Source organism: Chionomys nivalis, chromosome 3, assembly GCF_950005125.1.
Source record: "Chionomys nivalis chromosome 3, mChiNiv1.1, whole genome shotgun sequence".
Taxonomy (NCBI): domain Eukaryota; kingdom Metazoa; phylum Chordata; class Mammalia; order Rodentia; family Cricetidae; genus Chionomys; species Chionomys nivalis.
Window position 1 is genome coordinate 103,148,303 of NC_080088.1, and position 24,674 is coordinate 103,172,976.

The 24,674-nt window shown below is 46.8% G+C and overlaps 1 protein-coding gene across 1 annotated transcript in view; it reads left to right on the forward strand.

Annotated features, from left to right (window-relative positions):
* Nucleotides 1-24,674, forward strand: part of Galnt17 (polypeptide N-acetylgalactosaminyltransferase 17) — a 439,204-nt gene that overhangs the window by 393,095 nt on the left and 21,435 nt on the right. The window contains exons 7-8 of the mRNA XM_057764269.1: nucleotides 16,431-16,616; nucleotides 22,390-22,527. Of these exons, the coding sequence (XP_057620252.1) occupies nucleotides 16,431-16,616; nucleotides 22,390-22,527 (324 nt within the window). The remainder of the gene's footprint in view (nucleotides 1-16,430; nucleotides 16,617-22,389; nucleotides 22,528-24,674) is intronic.

The window sequence follows — 24,674 nt, forward strand, 5'->3', positions numbered from 1 at the left end:
GTTGCCTTTGGTCATGGTGTCACCACAATAGGAAAGTATATCAGTGCATCAGTATACACTCATGAAGTTGGATCCACCAATGAACTGACCCACTAATGGCGTCTGAACCTTACAGATCCACCCATTGATTAGGTACAAGCCTTCATTGATCCATATCCATCAATGGGCTGATTCTTTGATGAGGTCTAAGCCCTAAGGATCCACATCCCCTCAATGAATTGATCCACTAAGGAGACCTGAGTCTTGTAGAAGGGGAAAGGGAGGGAGGTAGTGGGAGGAAGGGAGGAAGGAGACAAGAGGAGGGAGGGAGATGGAGAGGGAGAGAGGGGAGGAGAGAAAGAGGGAGACAAAGAAAAAAAGGAGGGACGGAAATGAATGATAGAAGGGAGGGCGGGAGAGAAGGAAGGATAACTAGGGCATTAATATGGCACACTTCTGGGTGTCTCTAGTAGGGTATTTCCAGTGAAAGAAAGATCTATCCTGGATGTCAGCAGAACTGTCCCCTAATGAAATAGAAAGGGGAAAGGAGGAAGTCAGCTGAGCACCAGAGTTACCCGTCTCCACCTCCTGATTGGTCAGGACATGAACAAGCAGGCTCCTCCCACCACAAACAGGAGCGGGCCCCACTACCATGTCTTCCCTAGCATAATGGACTCTATCCCCTGGACTTGTGAACCAGAATAAACTCTTCCTCGTTTCTTGTCAGGTCTTTGGTCTCAGCAACAAGAAGTAACTAATAAAGCCTCTGTCTTTTATTCACCTGTCCTGTATTCAGCTCAACTACAGCTTGAGAGTCTGCCCTTTACATGGGGCTGGAAAAATGGTTTGTGGTTAAGAGCATGTCCTGAGCTTGCAGAGGATCCAGGTTGGGTCTTTGCCCCTCATTGGGTGACTCACCACCATGGGTAACTCCAGTTCCAGGGGATAAGAGGCCCTCTTCTGGCCTTTGCAGGCAATTACACACAAGCACTCATACATAGCCCCACACAGATAAACAGGTACATATAATTAAAATCAAATGTAAAAGATTTAAATTATAGGAAGGGACGTTCAAATCATGCTCCCTTGTACTGATGCTTTTAAAAGGCACAGGCTGAGAGCCATGGGCAGACTTCAAGTATGCGATATGTTTGAGTAGCACTCCCGTGGCATCTCTCTGAATAAGGAGTAAAGTTCTTTGACCAGGCAGTGAATGTTCAAGGGGAAAGGCAGCTGAGGAAATGAAGGTGGCGGCCAGTATTTACCACCTTATCATTTATTTATTTGGAAAGATTGCCTGCTCTCGCTGCTAATCTTCATATAACATGCCTCATTGCCCTCTACAGGCCCCCAGAGGACTCGCCTAGCATTTGTTTGGTTGAATTCGTTCTTGAAGTCCTGTTTTCTGGTTGCTCATTACTTGCTCGCCTGGAAATGCTAGAGAGAAAGTGAACAACGTGAGAACCGAGCCTTTAACTCATTCGTGCCAGCTGGTGACAGAGCCAGGGTACAGCTGGCATTTGCAGTCCAGAAGCTGAACAGAAAACCCCATTCATATGCTTGGTTTGGAACGGCGTACTCATTTTTTTTTCTATAAGTATGAGAGCAGCCTACCTCAAGTGTGGTAGTCAGCTATTCCTCACAAGGTGAATACCCAAGAGGGGGCGGGGCTGGAGAGGTGGCTCTGCAGTTAGGGGTGTTTGTACTTTTCTGGAGGACCTAAAATTGTTTCCCAGCACCCATGTCAGATTGTTTACAACTGCCTGTCATCCCAGATCCAGGGCATTCAATGTCCTCTTCTGGCCTCATGTGCATTTACATGTACATATGCATACACACACACACACACAGAGAGAGAGAGAGAGAGAGAGAGAGAGAGAGAGAGAGAGAGAGAAATGCATGCTCACACACCTGGTTACGCGGGATAAATCCTTCAAGAAATGAAAGAAGCGCTCTTTTTCCTCAGAGATCTACTTCTTCCCGCTAGATCCCACCTGGCATCTTCTCCCACGCCCCAGTAAGGCAGACAGATTATGAATCTGTTAGTAGACGAACCTATGGATGAACTTGGAACTTTCAGGATCTAATCACCTCCAAAGATTTGATTCACCTGCTCAGAATCAACAACCCATGAGCCTGCCAGGGCCATTTCATACCAAAACTACATCAGAAGGTAAAGTAGCACTATAGGAATAGAAGTTGGTGTGTAGGACCTAAGCTCAGCCCACACAGGGCACCCACATCATAGTGGAGTCTCCTTAAAGGACTCCTCCCTCTCTTATACTCGGGTCATCAGGTCTCCCCTCCCCCACCACTGGTCTTAGCATCCACCCCAAACTCCAAATCCCAGTTCCCACCTGTATTGGTTATTTCTCTTGTTGCGGCAACAACCTTCTAGACAAAAGCAATTTAGAGAAAGCAGGAAAGGTTGAATCCAGGCTCACACTTCAAGAGTACTGCTGTCCATCCTGGCAAGGAAGTCACGAGAGAGAGGCATGTCGTCTCCTAGGTGACTGTAGATGCAGACAAGCTGATAATGAAGACAGACCACGCCACCTCCCCGAGCTCCAGTCCTTGTCCTCTCCTTCCTTAGGGAGCTGCATCCTTAGGTTCAGCCTGTTTGCTTCCTCCAGTGTTTCATATTCTTCTCTCTTAGATTTATTTCTTATGTATAGTGTTCTCCCTGCATATAACCCTGCAGGCCAGAAGAGGGCACCAGATCTCACTACAGATGGTTGTGAACCACCAGATGGTTGCTGGGAATTGAACTCAGGTCCTCTGGAAGAGCAGCCAGTGCTCTTAACCATGGAACCATCTCTCTAGCCCATGAGTCACATTCTTATAGACATAGAGATAAAAGGAGGAGAGCCAGGATGTGACAGGCTGGGAATCTCCAGCATTGGCGAGGAAGGCTGTTTGGACAGAGAAGTCGCTAAGGTCCCTCATTTCTAAGATTCCCACAGCACTGCCCTCAACTTTCTGAACCTCCTTTGAGACCTCTTCCCTAAACCATTGACCTCTCAGCTCCCTCTCTCAACATCTGTGCCTTGCTAAACTTCATAAGCCATTGGCGATTGGTCTTTGATCCTGGGAGGCTCATAAGCTTTCTCTAGAAGGGATCCTCGGCATTGTCAGCAAGAATTGCGTTCAGCCTTCCAGTGGTCAGGGGTCAGTATATGAACAGTGAACTCTGTTCCTTCTTTCTCTGTTGTGTCCAGTGAGATCACTAGGTACAAAGCTAAGGACAGGTCGCTTGTCATCACTGGTTTAGGAAGGGGAGTTGTGGGCTTGCCTTACATCCTGGAAGCTGTAACCCCAGGGATCTGAAGTCTGCCTGCTGGTGTGCTAGAGGCCATCTCCTTGAATAAGGACTCAGTGACTCCAGGTAGGCTGGTGGAAGACCGTCCAACAAGCCACAATAGAAATTTCCAGTTCTTCGTTAGAAGCCACTCTGAGGAGACTGGATTGGAGAGGCATGTTGATAAGGACAAAGCATCATGTGTATATCTTTTAGAAAAAGAACCCACCTGGTAGATGGCTCAGTGGTTAAGACTACATGCTACCCTTGCAGAGGACCTGAATTCGAGTTCCACGTCACAACCACCTGGTAACTCCAGCCCCAGGAGATTTAACACCTCTAGTCTCCTCAGATACCAGTACTTACATGTCCATATCAATACCTAAAAATAAAATAAACATTTTTCAAGAGTCCAATGCGAGCTGGGGAGATGGCTCAGACAGCAAATGACTTGCCTTGTGAGCACCTTCAGAACCCACAGAAGCATGATGGTGGGTGTTCGTAAACCCCATGCTGAGGAGGTGGAGACAGGGAGATCCCCGCGACTGGCTGGCTCGGTAACCCTGCGTGTCTCAGCAATCCCAATCCTGGACCAAATATTTGAAGGGTTCCTGGAGAGACACTCACCTTCAGGCCATGTGGGAAGCCCAAAGGGGTTTCTAACAACAGAGGACTCAGCATAGCAGTAACAGGATAGGTGGGCCCGCCAGCAGGAGTGAGTGCCAACTGGACAAAGAAACGATGTCTCCTTCCATGACAGAAGTAACATCCAATTTAAGGCAGGGGTCTTCCCTGTCAAGACAGCCCCCACAGAGACTCTCTTCACATGATTTGTCTCAAGGTGACAGAGCTCTCCATCGCAAATGGAGAGAAGAAATAATCCCGCTTTAAAATGGGTAGGTGATCTGAATGGATTTATATCCAAAGAAGAAACTGAACCGCCTAATAAGATTATGAGAAAAATCCACAACTTCACTAAACTTGGGAAACACAAGGCAAAATCACAGTGAGGGGCTGGAGCGATGGCTCAGTGGTGAGGAGCACTGGCTGCTCTTTCAGAGGACCCAGGTTCGATTCCCAGCATGTGTGCCTGCACACGTGCGTGCGTGCGTGCGCGTGCACACACACACACACATACACACTTATAACCACCAGTTATAATCCAGTTCCAGGAGATCCAACACCCTCTTCTGGTCTTTGTGGGCCATGTGTGCAGATATAATACAGGCATAATGCAACACACCCATTCTTAAATAAACAAAAATTTAAATAAAACCACAGTGAGATAGCACCATCTCAGTTAGAATAGTATTCTAGTTTTCTCTCTGTTGTAACAAATACATGGTGGTGGGGGAAGGGTTTATGTGGCTTACAGTTTCAAATTGCAGCCTCTCCCTTTGGGGAACTCAAAGAAGGAACCCAAACAACAAGCCATACCACATCTGCAGACAAGAGCAGAGAGAAGATCTTCACATCTTCACTTGCTGGTGCTTCACTGCTAAGTTCCTCCTCTCGTATATTGTCCAGGATCACCTGCCCAGAGAATGGTGCCATCCCCAGAGGGCTATGGTGCCACCCCCAGAGGGCTATGGTGCCACCCCCAGAGGGCTATGGTGCCACCCCCAGAGGGCTATGGTGCCACCCCCAGAGGGCTATGGTACCACCCCTAGAGGGCTATGGTGCCACCCCTAGCGGGCTATGGTGCCACCCACAGCGGGCTATGGTGCCACCCCCAGAGGGCTGTGGTACCACCCCTAGCGGGAAATGGTGCCACCCACAGCGGGCTGAACCCTCCTACATCATTTAATAATCAAAGAAATGTCCATAGGCCAATCTCATAGTTTTCTGGCCGTCTCAGATTGACAGTTAACATTAACTAGAACAGAAGGAGAGAGAGAATAGGAAAAGGAGTGGGGGGGGGGGGAGATTACAAAAGACCATAGAGGGTGCGTAGCATTCAAGTACACTGTGTGTCTATATGGGAGTATCACAATGGAATACCTTACTCTGTCCAGTTAATATACGCTGATGATTAAAAGGAAGGCTGAGTCAGTGAGCTTAGTTGGTAAAGCTCTGATCGTGCAAGGGTGAAGCCCTGGGTTCAAGCCCCAGACCTCTTGTAAAAACAAGGGCGTGCTTGTCATCCCAGCGATGGTGAGATGGGAAGCAGAGACAAGCAGATCCCCGGAAGCCTGCCGGCCAGCTAGTGTAACCTACATACATGGCCGGGTCCAGGACAGTGAGAGACCTCTCTCGAAAGAAAACTGGAAGACACCTGAGGAATGACCCCTGAGGATGTCTTCCGGCCAACACACATGTGTACACGTGTACACAGACACCATGACATACACCACTACATGCCCCCATACAAAATTATTAATTAATTTAAGTCCAAAGACAACGAGTACTACTAGTAAAGATGGAGAGATGTGGAGAAAAAAGTTTTTGTTTTTTTTTTAAATTTTTGCTTTCAGTGTGTGCATGCGTGTGCACGTGTGTGTGCTGTGGTATACATGTTCAAGTCAGAGGACAGTTTTCAGGATTCAGTTCACTCTTCTGTCGGATGGGTCCCAGGGATGGCGCACTTCAGGCCATTGGACTTTACAGCAAGGATTGCTGAGCTTTCTCATCGATCTGCAAGCTAAGGGACGTCCAGCACACTGCAATGGGGATGTGAATTTGTAGTCACTGTGGGAACACCATGAGTCAGCGAGTCAGCTGACACTGAGATGAGGCTCCCGAGAGCCCCTCCCACTGAGGCTTGCTCTCCTCTCCCCTGTCCACTGCAGAAAGCAAGCCCACCATTTAGCAAGGCTCCATCTTCTCCCAGAATGCCTCTGCAGTGCCTGCTCGTGTCCCAGAAAAAAAACAGATGCCAATCTTCTTGGACTGGTGTCTCAACTTTGCTTCCAGAGGCTCCCACGCTGAGCAAGTTCAAAAGGGCAACTCGGTGGGGGTACGGACACAGTTCATCTCTGATGGGTGAAGCCGGGCGCTCTGTCCCCTCAGCCACACATGGTCCTGGTGACCATGGCGTATAGCTGAAAACAGCCTGCAAGACATGCATTAAGTTATCAAATCCTTGTCACGTGCACGGAATCCTATTAACCCCAGGACGGATCAAAATGCTAGATAAAAGTAGCCAACCCTCTGGCGGCCCTGAAGGATCAGTCCTCCTTGTTGCATGGAGATTTCCGTTATGGGTCCGCCCACTGGAATAATTTTTTCTTGGCGTCTCATCAGAGGAGACAAGATCTGACAGGATGAGGAATGGACGTTGGCTGTGGGAAGGCTGCAGCCCCGTCCGCGCAGGCACCGCACCACTGGCTCCATTTTCTCTGAGTCAGGGTAATCATGCTTTACAACAGAGAAACTACACTTTTTAGGAAATTAGGGTACATATGAAAACAAAGGCAGGATGGGGAGGGTGAAGTAGCTGCCAGAAATAAACCGTGATTTGTGCTTCCTGGCAGAATTGTTGAGAATTTGGATTCTGCTGGTTATTCATCAATGCAAATTTGTATTTTAATTATTAGTTCATCTTTAAATTATGTGTGTGTGTCCGTGTGCACATGAGTACAGTACCTGCCAGTAGAGGATGTCAAATGCCCGGCATTTTGTGAGTTGCCTGATGGGGGTGCTGGGAACAGAACTCAAGTCCCCGGCAAGAGCAGCACATACTCTTGACTCCTTAAGCATGGAACCATCTCTCCAGCCCGGTTCGTAAGTTATTAAGCCAATTCTTTATCACAATCCCTCTGTAAAGAATAGAAAAGACTCAGCCTAGATATAGTGGGGAGGGCCTTGGTCCTGCCTCAAAGCAATGAGCTAGACTTTATTGCCTTCCCATGGGAAGCCTTACCCTCTCTGAGGAGTGGATGGAGGTGAGGAGTGGGGAGGGGAGGGGAGGAAGGTGGAGGGAGCAGGAGGAGGGGAGGGAATGGGAACTGGGATTGGTATGTAAAATGAGAAAAGATAGTTTTTTAAATAAATTAATTTTTAAAAAGGATAGAAAAAGATCAAAACGTCTGCAGACTTCACAGCTGGATGAAGGCCAGGGGCCTCTTTGGCTTGTTCCCACCTCTTGTAAAACAATAACAAAAATCATGTTTGTGAGGACAGAAAAAAAATCTCCTGAGATCTGAACTTAAAGGTTTGTAAACAGAGCTGAGCATGGTGGAACAGGCCTGCTGTCTCAGTACTCAGAGGTTGGGGCAGGAGGATTGCTGTGAGTTGGAGACCAGTCTGCATTACAGAATGTAACAAAATTTTAGAGTCTGGCTTGATAGCTCAGCAAGTAAAGACATTGGCCACCAAGCCTGAGGACTTGAATTTGATCCCAAGGATTCAAAGGAGAGGGTCAACTCTTGAAAGTTGTCTTCTGACCTCCCTGTGAGTACTGTGGTGCAAATATACACATATATTCACACGCCTGCACACAAATAAATGTAATTTTTAAAAATCTGAATACAAAAAATACTCCCTAAGTTCAAGCAAGTGTATTCAGCCTTTTTACACAAGGAAAAATAAAAAGTCTTACACCAAAGAAACTAATGCAGCATCCTCCCTGGTCCGCTTTGCGCCTAGGAGCAAAGTTTGCCGTTTTGATCATGCTGGCTTTCATTGTCAAGGAACTGTCTATGAATGGATGGTACACCTGTGCCGTCCACCTCTCAGACACTGTGGGAGCCAGACTGTCAGCCCTTGGTGGCGGCAGCAGCAGCAGCGGCTATCAGTAGGCAAGAGATGACATTTCGGACCCCGGGTCCTAGGAGATACACAGGACACAGTGTTAGGCGAGCCAAAACAAGACAGCAACAGAAAGGACTGTTTAAACATTTAAAAGACTGCGTCGCCTTCATCAGCCTTGCCACAGGCTGCCTGTTCCAACAGATTTCTCAGTGTGAAACTGGTCCCCAAGCGGGCCGAGAACTGAATGGAACCGGAGAGGTCAAGGAAGTTTGCGGCATCCCAGGGCAGGATCCCACTTCCATGGACAGTGGGGAACGGATTGTTTTCCAGGAGAAAACCAAATGAAATGACTCAAAGTTCAGTGAGGCTGTTCGCCTCTGGATACTAAATCCTTCAAAAGCCGGGGCTTCTCAAATTTCAATGGCTTGCAGTTCAGAGTAAGGACTGCATAGTGCCTGGGGCAAACCACTCAGGTCCCTGGAACGTGCTGAATTCCAAATCTCCATTGTTTTATGTGGAAAAAATCTGGGTTGGAAAAAATGACTCAGGAGGTAAAGGTGCTTGCTGCCAAGGCTGACGATCTGAGTTCAGTCCCTGGGACCCACATGTTGGGAAGAGAGAACCGACTCCCATACATTGTTCTGTGACCTCCACATGGGCACATTCCTCCTCCAAATAAATAAATAACAGATTAAGAATCCATGGTGAAGCTGAGCCTGTAGTTCAATGGAGAAGTGATTGCCCAACATTTATAGGCAAGGCTCTGTCTTTGGTTCCCCAGCACTTAAATTCATGGAGGGGAGGGAAATATGGCTCAGTGAGTCCATTACTTGCCTTGTAATTAAGAGGTCCTGAGTCTGGGTCCCTAGCACACATTCAAAAAATATGAGCATGGGGGCTGGAGAGATGGCTCAGAGGTTAAGAGCATTGCCTGCTCTTCCTAAGGTCCTGAGTTCAATTCCCAGCAACCACATGGTGGTTCACAACCATCTGTAATGGGGTCTGGTGCCCTCTTCTGGCCTGCAGGCATACATGTAGACAGAATGTTGTATATATAATAAATAAATATTAGCAGGCAGTATGTGGTTGGAAATCTCAGAGACAGGATGCTCAGGTGGGGGAGATAACTAGGCAGACAGATCTTTAGAACTCATTGTCCGACCAATATAGCTAAATAAATGAATTGAGGGTTCAATGGGAACCCTGTCTCAAAAAAAAAGTGGAGTATAATCAAGAGAGACACCCGATTAGACCTCTGGCCTCCCCATGCACACACAAACATACACATATATACATGCACATGCACACATATTCACACTTAAAGCCATACATACATACATACACCACACAGGCCCAGAAAGCAAATTCACGGTAGGTGTTGGCAGGGAACCTAACATGTGATCATTAGAAGATCTCAACTCCTTCCACACTATGGCTCCCCTCCCTTCAGTGGGTAGCTTCCGAGTTTGACCATGTGGTGGGGAACGGGATGGAGAAGGGCACTGTCTTCGAAGCCACAGAAAGTGAATGGTGAAAAAGAAGAGCCTATGGCCAAGCCAGCTAAAAGGGAGGCTGAATATGGGGTGCCCAGGAGACTGTGACGCCCACACTTTGGTTGCTGTTACTAGCCGGAAGCAGACCCTGCCTGTCACTAGCAGAAGGCGTCTGATCCTTCTTATGCAGCTTGTCATCTGTTGCTAGACTGGCCCAGAGACGGAAATGGCATCACTGAGGCCTATGCTGGCTAGTTTTAGCTGTCGACTTGACACAATCAGAATCACCTAGGGAGGTTTTCTAGATTGGAATGTGGACGTGTGTATGGGAGACTTGACTTGTTAGTTAACATAGGGGGACGCAGCCCATTATGGGTGGGCACCAGCCTCCGAGGGGTTAATTCTTTAGCCCCCACTGCACACTTTGGAGGCCATGGACCACAGGAGTTACGAAATCAAGCTGATCTGGAGCGAGCGTGTGTTCGTTTCTCTCTTTGCTCTTGGCTGCGGATGTGATGAGCTGCTTGAGTTCCTCCCTTGACCTCCAGGAAGCGGCGGATTGTACCTTGGGGGACTGTAAGTGGAAATAAACCCTTTCTCCCTGCTCTGCTTTTTGGCAGAGCGTTTCCTCATAGCAACAGAAATACAGCTAGAATGGAGACCCAGAGTGAAGTTTCTACTAAATAAAGGGACTGCGAGCTACCATCGTGTCAGGGTGGGGGGAGGCACCCTGTTGAGGGGTGTGTTAGTAAAAGTCCCACAGACATTCTGATATCAACTAATGGAACTCACCAGCAGGGGGCGTACAGCCACTAGAACCACAGTGACTGAGGTAGAACAATTCCAAGAATTCAGGCCTGTGGGAACCTGTACTGGTCTTTGCTTCAGCTGTGGCCTTTGGTTTGAGAGGACATAGTCCACTGTAGACATGGCGGCAGGAGCGTGAGGCAGCTGGTCACACGTCATCCACAGTCAGGAGGCAGAGAGAGACGGTTGCTGGTGCTCAGCTCACTTTCTTCTTTTTAGTCAGTCCACGACCCCAGCCTAGATAGGAGAATGTCACCCTGATTCAGGGCAGACCTTCCCTCCTCTGTGAAGGCTCTCTGGAAACGTGCCTGCAGACACACTCAGAAGTGTGTTTCCAACTGTCCAAGTTGGCAGTGGTGATTAAGCATTGCACACTGTCTAAAATCACTATGGAAACTGGGACCTGAGAAATGGCTCAGTAATTAAGATTGTAAATGCTCTTATAGAGGACCCGAGTTCTGTTCCTAATTTCCGTGTGGGACAGCTCACAATTGCTCAATATAACTTCAGGTCCAAGAGCCCTGTCTATCCCAACTGACCTCTGTGGATATCAAACACACACACACACAAACACACACACACACACAAAACCAGTTTTTTAAAAACTGTAAATACCAACTTCCAAGTCCCAGCATACACTCTCAAAGCTGTGGCCTTTGGCGTTGAGGATAGAATTAACTATAATTTACTCTCCTGTGGCTGAGCATAGATTATCTGTAATTACACTCTAACAGCTGCTTTCTAATCCTCAGCAAACGCACGCTAAATGGCGGTAGAAGGGAGGATAATATGCATAGATAGGAAAGTGAATATAATGTCATCACCCACCTGCCTTCTGGAGACTTCCATGTGAAGGTGTTAAGGCAGCTTGCAGCTCTTTCCCGACATTTGCTGTAGTGTTCGGCACTGAGGAACCAGTGAAGGTTATGGGCTCTGTCAGTGGGCTCCCTGTTCTCTTACCTTCCTAGCCCTGGCAGCATTTCACTCAGAATGCTGGCCCTCATAAACGTGTATATGGTGTTGGGTTCAATGACTGAAGGCAAATTGTTGTAAGTTTACCATCAGGTTCTGGGAACACAAAGAGCAATAAAATGCTTCATGTTGCTGTAGGGGAAGGGAGGAGGGTCTGTTTGGATGGACACCCTAGTTACTCTTGTGCGGCTGTGATAAAAATACCTAGTTAAGGGCTGGAGCGATGGCTCAGCGGCTGAGAGCATATACTTCTCTTTCGGAGGACCTGAGTTTGGATCCCGGAACCCATGTTAGGTGGCTCACGACCAACTGTAACTCTAGATCCAGGCATCTGATACCATCCGCTCGCCTCTGCCCAAGCACACAGACACACACGAATATTAAAGTTTATTTTTCAAAATATCATAATAAAAGCGATCTAGGGAAGTATTTTGACTTACGTTTAGAGAAGCATTCCACCATGGTGGCGAAGTCAAAGCCACAAGGCACGTGGCAGGTAAAGTCAGGAAGAAGAAAGTGTTCAGCTCACTCTCTCTTTGTCATTGTTCCCTGGCCCATGGTCAAGATGCATCTTCCACACATCAGCTGAGCCAATCAGGACCATCCCTCACAGACAATCTCAGAGCTAACCTTAATCTAGAGCACTGGTTCTCAAACTTCCTAATGCTGCAACCCCTTAACGCATGCTGCGCTGACCCCCACACATACCACACACACCATAAAATTATTTTCATTGCTGCTTCATAACTGCAATTTTGCTATTGTTATGAAGCATAAAGTAAATATCTGATATACAGGGTATCTGATATGCGGCCCCTCTGAAAGGGTCATTCAACCCCCAAATGAGTCACAACCCACAGGTTGAGAACCACTGAGCTAAACGATGCTTCAGGCATGCCAGGAGGCTTATCTCTCACGAGATTCTGGATCCCATAAAGATGGCAATTATTAAGAAGCATCACAGTGTGGATTCGAGTTCTGAGGAATATCCAATGATGTTTTTAGGTTTTTGTGTCCAGAATGAAAGAAATGTACTAGATACACAGTTAAAAGTAGGAATAGATGCCGGGTGGTGGTGGTGCACGCCTTTAATCCCAGCACTTGGGAGGCAGAGGCAGGCGGATCTTTGTGAGTTCGAGAGCAGCCTGGTCTACAAGAGCTAGTTCCAGGACAGGCTCCAAAGCCACAGAGAAACCCTGTCTTGAAAAGCCAAAAAAAAAAAAAAAAAAAAGTAGGAATAGAGACGGTTTATTAAGAAAAGGGATCCAGGCCAGTGAGATACATCTGATTGTAAGGACACTTGCTAACAAGCCTAATGTCCTGAGAACAGTCTCCGGAACTCAGATGGTCGAAGGAGAAAATCAACACCCACGAGTCATCCTCTGACCTCCACCTGCACTGTGGGACATTTGTAAAGACACACGCATGCACATAGACACACACACACGCAAAAAATAATTTTTAAAGTGAATGGTACTCCCAAAGCTGAGAGTGGTCTAGCAGGGTGGGCAGAGGGTGTCCACTTAAACATGCTGGTCCAGAAGACTCAAGATTCATTTCCTTCAAAGACGCCTCTCCCATGGGCTTTTCTCAAACACTCTGATCCGCATAGCCCTGGTGGGGAAGAGATTCCAGTCTCTGCCAACTGCTTCTTTCATGGGCTGATCTTAAAGTTTTATTATATTTTATTTACTCTGCATGTGTGCACAAGTCCCACAGTGTGTGCGGAGGTCAGTGGACAACTTGTGAAGTCAATTTTCTCCCTCGGCCTGTGGGTTGCAGGGAAGGGAACTCCTGTACGCAAATGCCGTCAGCGACTCGGCCATCTCTTCAATCCTTCGTATGTTAATAATCTTGATGCTATTGTCCCCGATCTCCACCACAGCACAAAGAGAGGAAGGGATCTGAAGCAGGAACAGGATTTTAGGAGGGAGAGAAGGAGGGAATGGAACAAAAATGAAGGGATTTGAGGAAAGAGGAAGACAGAGCAAATAGGACTTAAACATGCATAAAGATTACATGGGATTTTTTTTATCTAACACAGGAGCCTGATCATGTACGACAATAGCATGCTATTCCACTGGGTGGTAAATCCATGATGATTTTTTAACTGATAATAAGTTCAGGCCAGTATGATTCTCCTCTCTCTCATATAGCTAGTCTTTTAAATACAAAAGCAACAATAATTTAAAAAAAAAGAAAAGAAAAGAAAAAGAAACCCTTTCAGCCCTTGGTCTCTGCTCAATGAATCTGACTGCTTTCAATAATGCCTTTCTTTCCTCCTCGGAATCTCGTGTCACTTACCAAGGTTCATTTTAATTCCTCAGCCTGTGTGAAGAGAAATGACTTGCATCGACCCAACCGGCAGTAGAATCTAGATGTTTAGGGGTTCTCGCCGCTGCGGTACTTAAATTGAGATATGTCTCAAGATTTGCATTTGTAAATCCTGTTTCTGAGAAACTGTAATAAATAAAGCCCTGGATTGAAATTGAATTTTTGTAAAAAGGAACGTAGGAGGAACGTTACGGCGCATCCATCCAGGTGTGGAAGAGAAGATGCGTTTAAACGGGTCCAGGGGAGACATAAAATACTGGGGGTCATTACCAGTGGCAGGGACTGGGATGGGCAAGTGTTCCCAAGAAGTACCAGAGAAGAAAGGGATGAACAAAACAAACTATTTTCTTAGCCAGATACCTAGTTATTTTTTAGTCATATTTTATCAAAACATAGAAGGCTAAAGTTTACCTATACTTAGATGACCCAATGGGATTATCTGTTGATGAGTTTTGCATTGCGAGATCCATTGATGTTACTTTCTATTGTTGTTGTTATTAGTGTGTGGTTGTTTTGTCCATAACCCAGGACCTGGTGCAGACGATTCAGCGGCTTTACCAAGCCCCACCCCAGCACTGAGGGGATTGTAGGCGGGTGTTCTACCACCGAAATACATCCCAGCCCTCCTACTTTTTATTTTGAGGAAGTCTCACTAAGTTGCCCAAACAGTACTTGGAACTTGCTGTGACCCCTCTGCCTCCATCTCCCAAGTATCTAGGAAGACTAAAGTGTGCTTCTAGGCCCCGCTCACTGTTGCTTTGATCCGTAGCTGTTGTAATAAGAGCGGCGGGCTGCGTCCCCGGCACCCGGCCGCCCGCATGGCTAGCTTATGCCCCGAAATAATTACACGGAAACTGTATTCTTTTAATCATTGCCTGGCCCATTAGTTTCGGCCTCTTATTGGCTAGCTCTTACATATTGATCTAGCCCATTTCTAATATTCTGAGTAGTACCACGAGCTGGCTTACCAGGAAAGATCTTAACCTGTGTCTGTCTGGAGTGGGAGAATCATGGCGACTCACTGACTCGGCTTCTTTCTCCCAGCATTCTGTCTGTTTACTCCACCCACCTAAGGGCTGGCCTATAAATGGGCCAAGGCAGTTTTCTTTATTAGTTAACCAATGAAAGCAACAGATAAAATACAAGAACCACCTCCATCACGTAGCGTTGAATTTAGATGGATTTCAGAGTGACCTTATCATGGACACAGACGACATTTGGGAGAGACAGTCCTCAGACTGCAGAAGTGCACACCCTTAAGGGAAGGAGGAAAAAGCCCTGTGTGTGTCAACAACCTCAGAGACCATCTTTAGGGCTAATGTGTGAATGGGGATCCTGAAGAAGGTGGGGTGAGCCCCACACTGTTCCCAAAGTCTCAGTAGACTGTTGTAAAGTCAGTGACATCCTGTGTGCCTCACAAACACCAACAATGTCACACAGGCTGGGCACGGGGCTCAGTTAGCACTGAGTGAACACTCACCTAGCCTACACAGGGCCCCAGGTTCCATCCCTCACACCTCCAAGAGATGAGGTGCACATCACAACCTGAAGTCCTTCACTATTACCTAATTCCAGAAAATGAATGAACCTCCCCACCCACCTAACACTCACCATTCCTTAAGAACTGAGTGTGATATTCTTTATAAGTTTAATTTTGTGTGTGTGCTTGTGTTTATGTTCATGTGTGGGCCACAGAAGCTAGAAGAGAAACACACACACACACACACACACACCACAAAGATAAAAGAGGCGGAATGAGAGAGATGACATCAGAAGAGCCACAGTCAAGTTCTCCCAAAGGCCTGAGCTAATACTAACAACGACAAAGTAGCCAAAGGAGAAATTGGACAAGCCAGACATATTGAAATGTAGTGGTTACTTTTTCATCGCTGTGACCGAGTACCTAACAAGAATCAACTTTAAGGCAGGGTCTATTGTGACTCACAGGTCAGGGATTCAGTCCATCGTGGTGGGAAGGCGTGGTGGCAGGAACATGAGGCAGCTGGTCATGTTGCTTCCTCAGTAAGGAAGTAGAGACGGATGCTGGTGCTTGGCCACTTTCTTCTTTTTATCCAGCCCAGGACCCCAGCCCATGCAATGGTGTCACCCAAGTTCAAGGTTAAGCCTCTCTTCCTCTGTTAACCCAGTCTAGAAACTCCCTTATAGAGATGCCTGCGGGTTTGTCTTCTAGATGACTCTAGATCCATTCAAACTGACTGTCATATTAAATGCATAGTGAACTTTGACTGTCAACTTGCTGCAGCTTAGAGTAATTGTCTAGATGAGACTGGCCTATGGGTCTGTCTGCGGAGGGGGGATTGTTAATGTAGGAGGGTCCAGTCCACTGTGGGTGGCACCATTCCTTAGGCTGGTGGTCCTGGGTTATATAAGAAAGCTATCTAAGCTTGACCCTATGAGTGCACCAGTAAGCAGTATTCCGTGTTTCCTACCTTCAAGTTCTTTTTTTGAAAATATTTTTATGGTTTTTATAACTTTATTTTATGTGCATTATGTGAAGGTGTCAGATCCCCTGCAACTGGATCTTCAGACAGTTGTGAGATGCCATGTGGGTGCTGGGAATTGAACCTGGGTCGTCTAGAAAAACAGTCAGTGCTCTTAACCACTGAGCCATCTCTCCAGCCCCGCTTTCAAGTTCTTGCTAAAGTTCCTGTCCTGACTTCTCTCAGTGATAGGCTGTGACCTGGAAGTGTAAGCCAGATGCACCCTTTACTCCTTCAGTCGCTTGGTCAGAATGTTTTATCACAGCAATCGGGAGGAAACTAGGACCTATGCAAAATGTGTTCAATCACTCTGGGATATCCTCTGCTGCACTGATCAAGTCTCTGTGCCTCCAGGTGTGGCTCTGTGGCGGCAGCATGGAGGTCCTTCCGTGCTCGCGGGTGGCTCACATCGAGCGGAAGAAGAAACCCTATAACAGCAACATCGGCTTCTACACCAAGAGGAACGCGCTCCGGGTAGCCGAGGTCTGGATGGACGATTACAAGTCTCATGTGTACATAGCGTGGAATCTGCCTCTGGAGGTAGGAGCAGGTGCCTTTCCCTGTCAACCTAGCACAATAAGCTTGGCATTCAGGCAGACCACAAATCCCCTGAAACAAGCCAGCAGTTCTTCCATTGCCAAGGCTAACAGATGCCTGCGTGTTAGATCCTCTTAGCACCAGGGTAGCAATAGGAAGGCATCAATCCACTTACAAAGACGGGCAGGTCTTGTTGCTGTGTTAATCCAAATCTGCCAGGGACAAGCCCTTACTGAAAGCTGTGACTCCTGTTTCTAACCTTACCTCTCTCATACGTTCTGCCTGTGGCTCCAGGAAAATCTCTGGCTACTTCAGGCTCCCAGCAGGAACCCCATGGCTGTGCCCACCTGCATCTGAATCCTACCTCTGCCTCTTGATGGATGAAATCTTCGCTGACCACTTCTCAGAGAGTAACAGTAAAATGGGATGAAGCCAGGTCTTCCTTTCCCGTTTCAATAGGCGGCAACAGAGTACAGTTGAATGTGTGCAAGGTCTGAGTGAAAGATAAACCCGTATAAACTGTATCATTGTTACAGGTCTCCTCCCCCCAGTACCCATGGTTGAACCTCGGAGCTTCTGTATGCTAGGAAAGCATCCTTCAGCCCCTCACTGGGGCATTCTAGGCAGGTGCTCTACCACTGAGCCACACCCCAGCCCCTCACTGGGGCATTCTAGGCAGGTGCTCTACCACTGAACCACATCCCAGCCCCTCACTGGGGGATTCTAGGAAGGGGCTCTACCACTGAGCCACACCCCAGCCCCTCACTGGGGGATTCTAGGCAGGGGCTCTACCGCTGAGCCACACCCCAGCCCCTAACTGGGGGATTCTAGGCAGGGGCTCTATCACTGACCTACATCTCAGGTCCTCCCTGGGGAATTCGATAGAGGGGCTCTACCACTGAGCCATGACCTCTGCCCCTGGTCCTGGGGAATTCTAGAGAGATGCTCTACCTCTGAGCTATACCTCCCAACCACTGTTTTTCATTTTGAGACAGGGTCCCACTAAATTGCTCAGGTGGCCTTGAATTCCCTCACCAGGCCAGGCTAATCGAGAACTTTTGACCTTCCCACCTCAGCCTCCCAAGTAGCTAAAATGACACTGTAGCCCCATCCCACCTCACATTACAGGTGTTGAACTCCATCCTTTCACACTGTTCGCCCTGCATCGTCATTGAACGTGTTGTGCCTTTACAGATGTTTAACTTACCCTTATTTATTTAGTTTACATAGGGGAAAGGATGCGACAGTGGGCATTGTATGGAGGTCAGAGAACAGCTTGTGCAAGAGAGGTCTCTCCTTCCACCAGGCACGTCCTGAGGTAGACCAGGGGTCATCAAGCTTGGCAGTAAGCCCTTCTACTCACTGAACCATCTTGCCAGCCCAAGCTTTCACATATTCCTCTTATGTAATGTTGGGTAACCTTTGATGAGCCCTTAGTTCATCCCAGATGATAAATTTCTCATTTACAACAGCTCATTTAACCTCACGACAATGAAGAGATACACCTGGACTTTCTACATTTGTAGAACGTTAATTGTTCAGTTGTTCATACTCACCCTACGGGGCCCCAGTGGCAGACAAATGGAGCACAGAATAGTACTTAGGCCGTCTTAAGTAGTCTGTAAATGCGCTGTTCTGTCCATTTTACAGACAAGAGACTTGGTAGTTTGGGAGGCACGTGGCACTTGTTTAAGGTCTTACACAAAGCTCAGGAGCAAGAATGTGAACTCAGGGTCGGAGAGATGGCTCAATGGTTAAGAGCGCTGCAGCCCTTGCATAAGACCAGACAAAGTCCAGTTCCCAGTGCCCATTTCAGTAGCTCTTAATCACCTCTAACTCCAGCTCTAGGGGATCTGTTGCCCTCTCCTGGACACTGGGGGCATTGCACTCGTGTACACAATCTCACATACATACATACACATTAACTAGAAGTAAATTTTCTTAAAAAGGAATATGAGAATATTTACTCAAATTATCAGGCAAGGGAGTGAACTCATACCCCTGGTGAGCTAGTGTTAGGTTATTTATGTTTTCTAGAGAAAAATCTAGAATGATAAGTTTTATCTGTTTTACAAGTTACTATTCCTTTTCTAGAATAAAACACCCAACAGAAGTAACTTATGGAAAGATTTTGTCATTGCTTTGTCTGTTTTTTCAAGACAAGATTCTCTGTATAGCCCCCAGATGTCTTAGAACTCACTTTGTAGATCAGGTCGGCCTCAAACTCACAGAGACATGCCTGCCTCTGTCCCCTGGGTGCTGGGATTAAAGGTTGCACCACCACATCTACTTAAGAATGTTCACTGTGGCTCAAGAATATAAGGGTCTAGTCCATCATGTTGGGGAAGGTATGGTGTCAGGAGTCTGAGACAGCTGGTCACGTGGCATCCACAGTCAGGAAGCAGAGAGAGATGGATGCCAGTACTCAGCTCACTTTCTCCTTGGTATTCATTATGGAATCCTAGCCCATGGGATGAAGCTATCCACGTTCAGGGTGGGTCTTCCTTCCTCAAGTGAACCCTGTCCAGAGACTCCCTAATAGACATGCCCAGAAGTGCTGTTCTAGATCCTGTCAACCTGACAGTCAATGTTAGCTTGTAACCTTCGAGTCACAAGAGCCAAGTGATAGTCATTCTTGCCCAGTGCCATGTCCTACAATCCCTGCTTGGCCCTGGGGTGCTTGGAAGGAAGTTTTAAAGACTAGAACTCATACACAGGACTGAGCACCCCGGTGAATACCTCATGAACACCGTGTTCAAAATAACAGACTTGGGAGAGTTGGGATTTGTGTTTTTCACTTGAAGGATGTTCAGCCAATAAAAGTTATACAAATTATTCTGTGATCCAGAAAAATTTTCTAAATCTTCTTTGGGGGAACATTGAAGCAATCCCATTATGGAACAAGCCCTGGATGGTTTAGAACTAAATCCTAAATCTGAACTGAACTAAAACCATATCTGGTCCTAAGGCATTCTCTTCTTCCTTCTTTTCCTCCCTTCTTCCTTCCCCTCCCTTCCTTCCTTTCTCCTCTTTTCCATATTTTCTTCCCCTCCCTCCACCTCTTTGCTGGGCTTTGACACAAGATCTCACTGAACAGCCCAGGCTGGTCTCAAATTGTGACGCTCTTCTCTCAGCTTCCCGATGCTGGGATGACAGGGCTGTGCCACACTCCCGGCCTAAGCACTGGGACAGACGAAGCACATGCACACTGTAGGTGCTGCCCTCCCCACATACAGACTATGACCAAGTTTTATTTATAAACTTGCACAATAAGAGACCAACAGCAATGTCTAATAACAAAATAGCGTGATCAGAACAAAATCCTTTGATGAAATTTACTTCAAATTTATAAATTGCTTGCTTCTGGAATTTTCCATTTAGAATCTTTGGACTGTGATTGATCATAGGTAAGTGAAGTCAAACAACATGGAAGAACAGTTGGTTGGCTGTATCCAGATCACTAGGCCATAATTATGAATGCTATCTTGCCATGCTTTTAACAAATGACTAATTTCAGTGTATAATCCCTACACTGGAGAAATGGAGGTACCAGGATCAGGAGTTCAAGGTCATTCATTGACCTTGACGCACAGCCAGTTTGAAACTAGCTTAGACCACTTGAGATCCTGTATTTAAAAAGAGGAGGAGAAGGAGGGAAAGAAGGAGGAGGAGGAGGAGGAGGAGGAGGAGGAGGAGGAGGAGGAGGAGGAGGAGGAGAGAAGAAGAAAAAGGGCCATTTTCAGCTAAGTATGTTGGCACAAACCTGTATTGCCAACACTAGAGGAAATGAATCAGGGAGGGTTATGAGGTCAAGGGTAGCATGGGTTATATAGTATGAGGTTATGACTCAAACAATCAGACTAACAAATTAAGCATAGCAAGTATATTCAAGCAAAGAACTACATATTGTTTTCAGGCTTGCCTTGAAGTATTCATAAGTATGATATTTAAAGAATTTTTCTAGAGATTGCTCCATGGGTTAAAAATAGCACTTTTACTATGGCAGAATGAGGACCTAAGTTCACATCCCCAGCATCTATGTAGAGCCAGCCATAGCCACTCATGCCTGGAACCCCAGCATTGAGGGGAGGAGACAGGCAGATCCTGCAGTATTTTGGCCAGTGGGCTTCAGCTTCAGAGAGATTATGTGTCGACACAAGAACAGAAAGATAAGGTTGAGAATGATAGAGAAAGACAACCAGTGTTCTGCTGTTGGCCCTGCATATGATGTACAGACACACAAACCACATACACAGACACACACACATACACACATGTGCACACACACAACAACATAAATACACACTTACACACATAGAAACACACCAGCATATATACACACACACACACACACACACACACAAATACACACATATTTATATACATTCACAGACAAACACACCCCTACACACAGACATCTACATGCATACACACCTACTTAAAATCCTTTTCTGAGGACTGAGGAAATCTTGACAGAGTAACTACTTAGCTGTTCTCAGTGCTCCCAAATCCCACCTGACTTCCCTTCCCAGCCTGGCCAGTGTCCTTCGACTCACAGTCGTCTTGGGACTGAGACTGAGGCTCATATTTCAGATACTTGATTTCTCCTGTCATCATCCAGCAACCCATTACAGGTTCATTTCAATAAAAGCAGAGTGAATTATTCATCAGAACATCATCACACGGAAAATTATTTTCTCCCCTGCATATAATGAGCTTTGCAGAGTGCCCACAAAGAGGGACGTCACGCGCAAGGGAAAGACGAAGGAGCCTAGACACATTTATTTTCTTGTCACCCAAAAACAATTCCTGCAATAATTGTCTTGGATAATCACCGAGGGCCTGTGAAATAGAAGAATCCCAGAGGGTAGGTTGTTGCTATCCTTTGTGTCCTGGGGTCCTTAACCCCAGGGGTGATAAAGACAGAGCCCTGTCTAGAGACATCTGTCCAATCTTCCTACATGTGCTCCACGGGGCAGGTATATAATCTCCAGCTTAGGTTTAAGAGACACAGTGCATCTGCTGAAGCCAGCCTTCTGAGCACTACTGGGCGCTGGGCAGGGGATGTAGCTCAGTCGGTCGGGTGTGCGCTAGAACACACAAAGCCCTGGGTTCTTTCCTTCGTGCAGCATAAACCAGGTGTGGTGGTGCACACTTGTAATCTCAGCACTTCAGAGGTGAAGACAGGCGGATCGGGAGTTCAAAGTCATCTTTAGCTATATAGCAAGCTCCAGGCTAGCCTGAGCTACACAGGGCCATATGCAATGGTTGGTTTTTAATGTCAACTTGAGACAGTCTGGGAAGAGAGTCTTAATGGGGGATTGCCTACAGGTACGTCTGTGGGGGGTGGGGCTGTCTTGATTTTTAATGGAGGTAGAAGACCCACCCTGGAAGTGGGTCGCGTCATTTCCTGGACTGGACGGTGGACTGTGTAAGAGGGAAGAAAGCTAGCTGAGGCAGCAGGGGTGCGTTGTTTTCTTTGCTCTGTGGATGTGACTGACTGCTGAGTCCCTGCCTTGACTTTCCCCCAAATAATGAATGGTAGTCTGGAGTTGTAAGCCAGATAAGCCCTTTCCTTGCCCAAGCTGCTTTTGGTCAGGGTGTTTTATCACAGCAATAGAAATGAAGCTATAACACTCCCCCAAAAAGAAAAAACAAAAACCAGTACAGGTTCCACTCCAAATCTCCTAGATTCTCTCTCTGAAAGTAACTCTGTCCTCACAAGCCCCTGGCTTGGGTTCCATGCTACTAATGTCCTTTGTCTCTCTGCTTGCAGAATCCAGGGATCGATATAGGTGACGTCTCAGAAAGAAAAGCATTAAGGAAGAGTTTAAAGTGTAAGAATTTCCAGTGGTACTTGGACCACGTCTACCCGGAAATGAGAAGATACAATAATACTATTGCTTATGGGGAGGTAAGGTGGACTACACTCGAGGGACAGCAGAGCCTTCCTCCCTTCCTCCCCTCAGTGATTCCTGGAGGTCCAAGGCTCAGGCAGGGATGGGTCTGTGGCTGTCTTCTCTGCCCAAGAGATGATGGTTTTGAGATGTTTGGACACTGAGGGCTTCTGGGCCATGTAAGTAGAGACACTGAGCAGGAAGCTGGACACAGCAAGAGTCAGGAAGCAGAGGATATGGCTCAGTGGTAGGGCACTGGTTTATCATGCTCTGCTTGATTCCCTGGGTTAAATCCCCAGCAACAGACAGACAGACAGACAGACACACGAGAGAGAGAGAGAGAGAGAGAGAGAGAGAGAGAGAGAGAGAGAGAGAGAGAGAGAGAGATGCAGGAAGCTGGGTGTGATCTACATACCTATAATCCTAGCAGTTAAGGACACTGAGGCAGGATTGCCATGAGCATGGCTTATATATTGAGTTTCAGGCCAGTTTAGATTATTTAACATGACCCTATCTCAAAAGAGAGAGGGGGAGGCTGGGGTGAAACTAGAGTTTCAATTCCTCACTGTTGTGGGCCACTGCGGCCAAGTAATGATAAAGAGAAGAAAAGGAAGGAAGGAAGGAAGGAAGGAAGGAAGGAAGGAAGGAAGGAAGGAAGGAAGGAGAAGGGAAGGGGAGGGGAGGGGAGAGGAGGGGAGGAAAGGGAAAGGAAAGGAAAGGTGGAAATCTCAGATTTTCTGTTTTTGAGGCATTTAACATTCTAAAACAGTTGGGCATGTTAACACATGCCTTTAATACCAGCATTTAGGAGTAGTGGCAGAGAATCAAGAGTTCACAACCTCAGCTACATAGTGAATTTGAGGCTAGCACTAGCCACACAAGACTGTACCATCCTAGGCAAACTCAACAACGACAAAAACATGTCTTTTGCACTAATGGCTAGACTCTCATTCTGGTAAGTTATTGCCAGGCACCTGGCTTCTCCCAGGTTTCATTTCTTAGTGTATAAAAATGAGAGAAATGAAATGGGGGTGCTGGGCAGAACAATGAGCCCCGGTGTGTAGGGTCTGTAGATCCGCAGGCAACATGTGGCAGTCGTTGTTAATGCATGCTAACTGCCTTCTTCTCCCTTCTCTGAAATACAAGGGTTTGAAGGAAGATCAAGTGTGAAGGAGACATCAGGAAATGAGCAGGGATTTGTCTTAGTTGTGTAAACGGCTTAGCTCTTTATAAAAGAAGCCATGGCTGGGGAGGTGGCACAGTCAGCGGAGTGCTGACCCCACACACGTGGAACCCTGGGTTCCATTCCCTGCGCTGCATACACCAGTATCACACAGCTGTAATCAGTTTGAGGTTATTGTCAGCTGCATAGTGAGATCAAGGTTGACCTAGGCTACAGGAGATCCTGTCTCAAAACCTCCCCTAAAAATAAAGATATGAAAACAGTCATATAGCCATGGAGATAAATGTGATCTATCCAAATGGAGATGGGCTCTCTAAGAGTGAAAGCTGTGGGAGGAACAGCAGAGAAAACAGATAATTGATCTGAGCTCATAAAGAAATATAACCCACACTCCAAATGTGGAAATGTTCTGCCACACTGGAAATTGATACATCACAAATCTTACAAACGAACAGTAATTTATGTAGTATGTAGTGAGCGAGCCCTACAATTCAATTTAAATAAAATAATTGATTTAAATAACAAAAAAAAATCCCCCAAAGAAAAATTGACCAGCTGTCTTAGTTATTTTTCCCAGTGCTGTGAGGAGACACCATGAACAAGACAGCTTAGAAAGGAAAGCATTTGCCAGGCAATGGCGGCACACGCCTGTAATCCCAGCACTCAGAAGACAGAGGCAGGTGGACTTCTGAGTTCGAGGCCACCCTTGTCTACAGATCGAGTTCCAGGACAGCCAGAGCTACACAGGGAAACCCTGACTTGAAAAACAAAAAAAAAAAAAAAATATAAAGCAAATAAGAGAAAGAGGAAAAAGAAGAGAGATCATTTCATTGGGGGCTTGCTTACAGTTTCAGAGGGTAAGTCCATGACGTTGAAGAGGAAGAAGAGGATGCTTAAACCGGCCCGTCACACTGTGACCCTGGGCTGTTATCATGGACACACTGCAGAGAGAAACAGCCGTAGCTGTTGCCCATGGTAGAC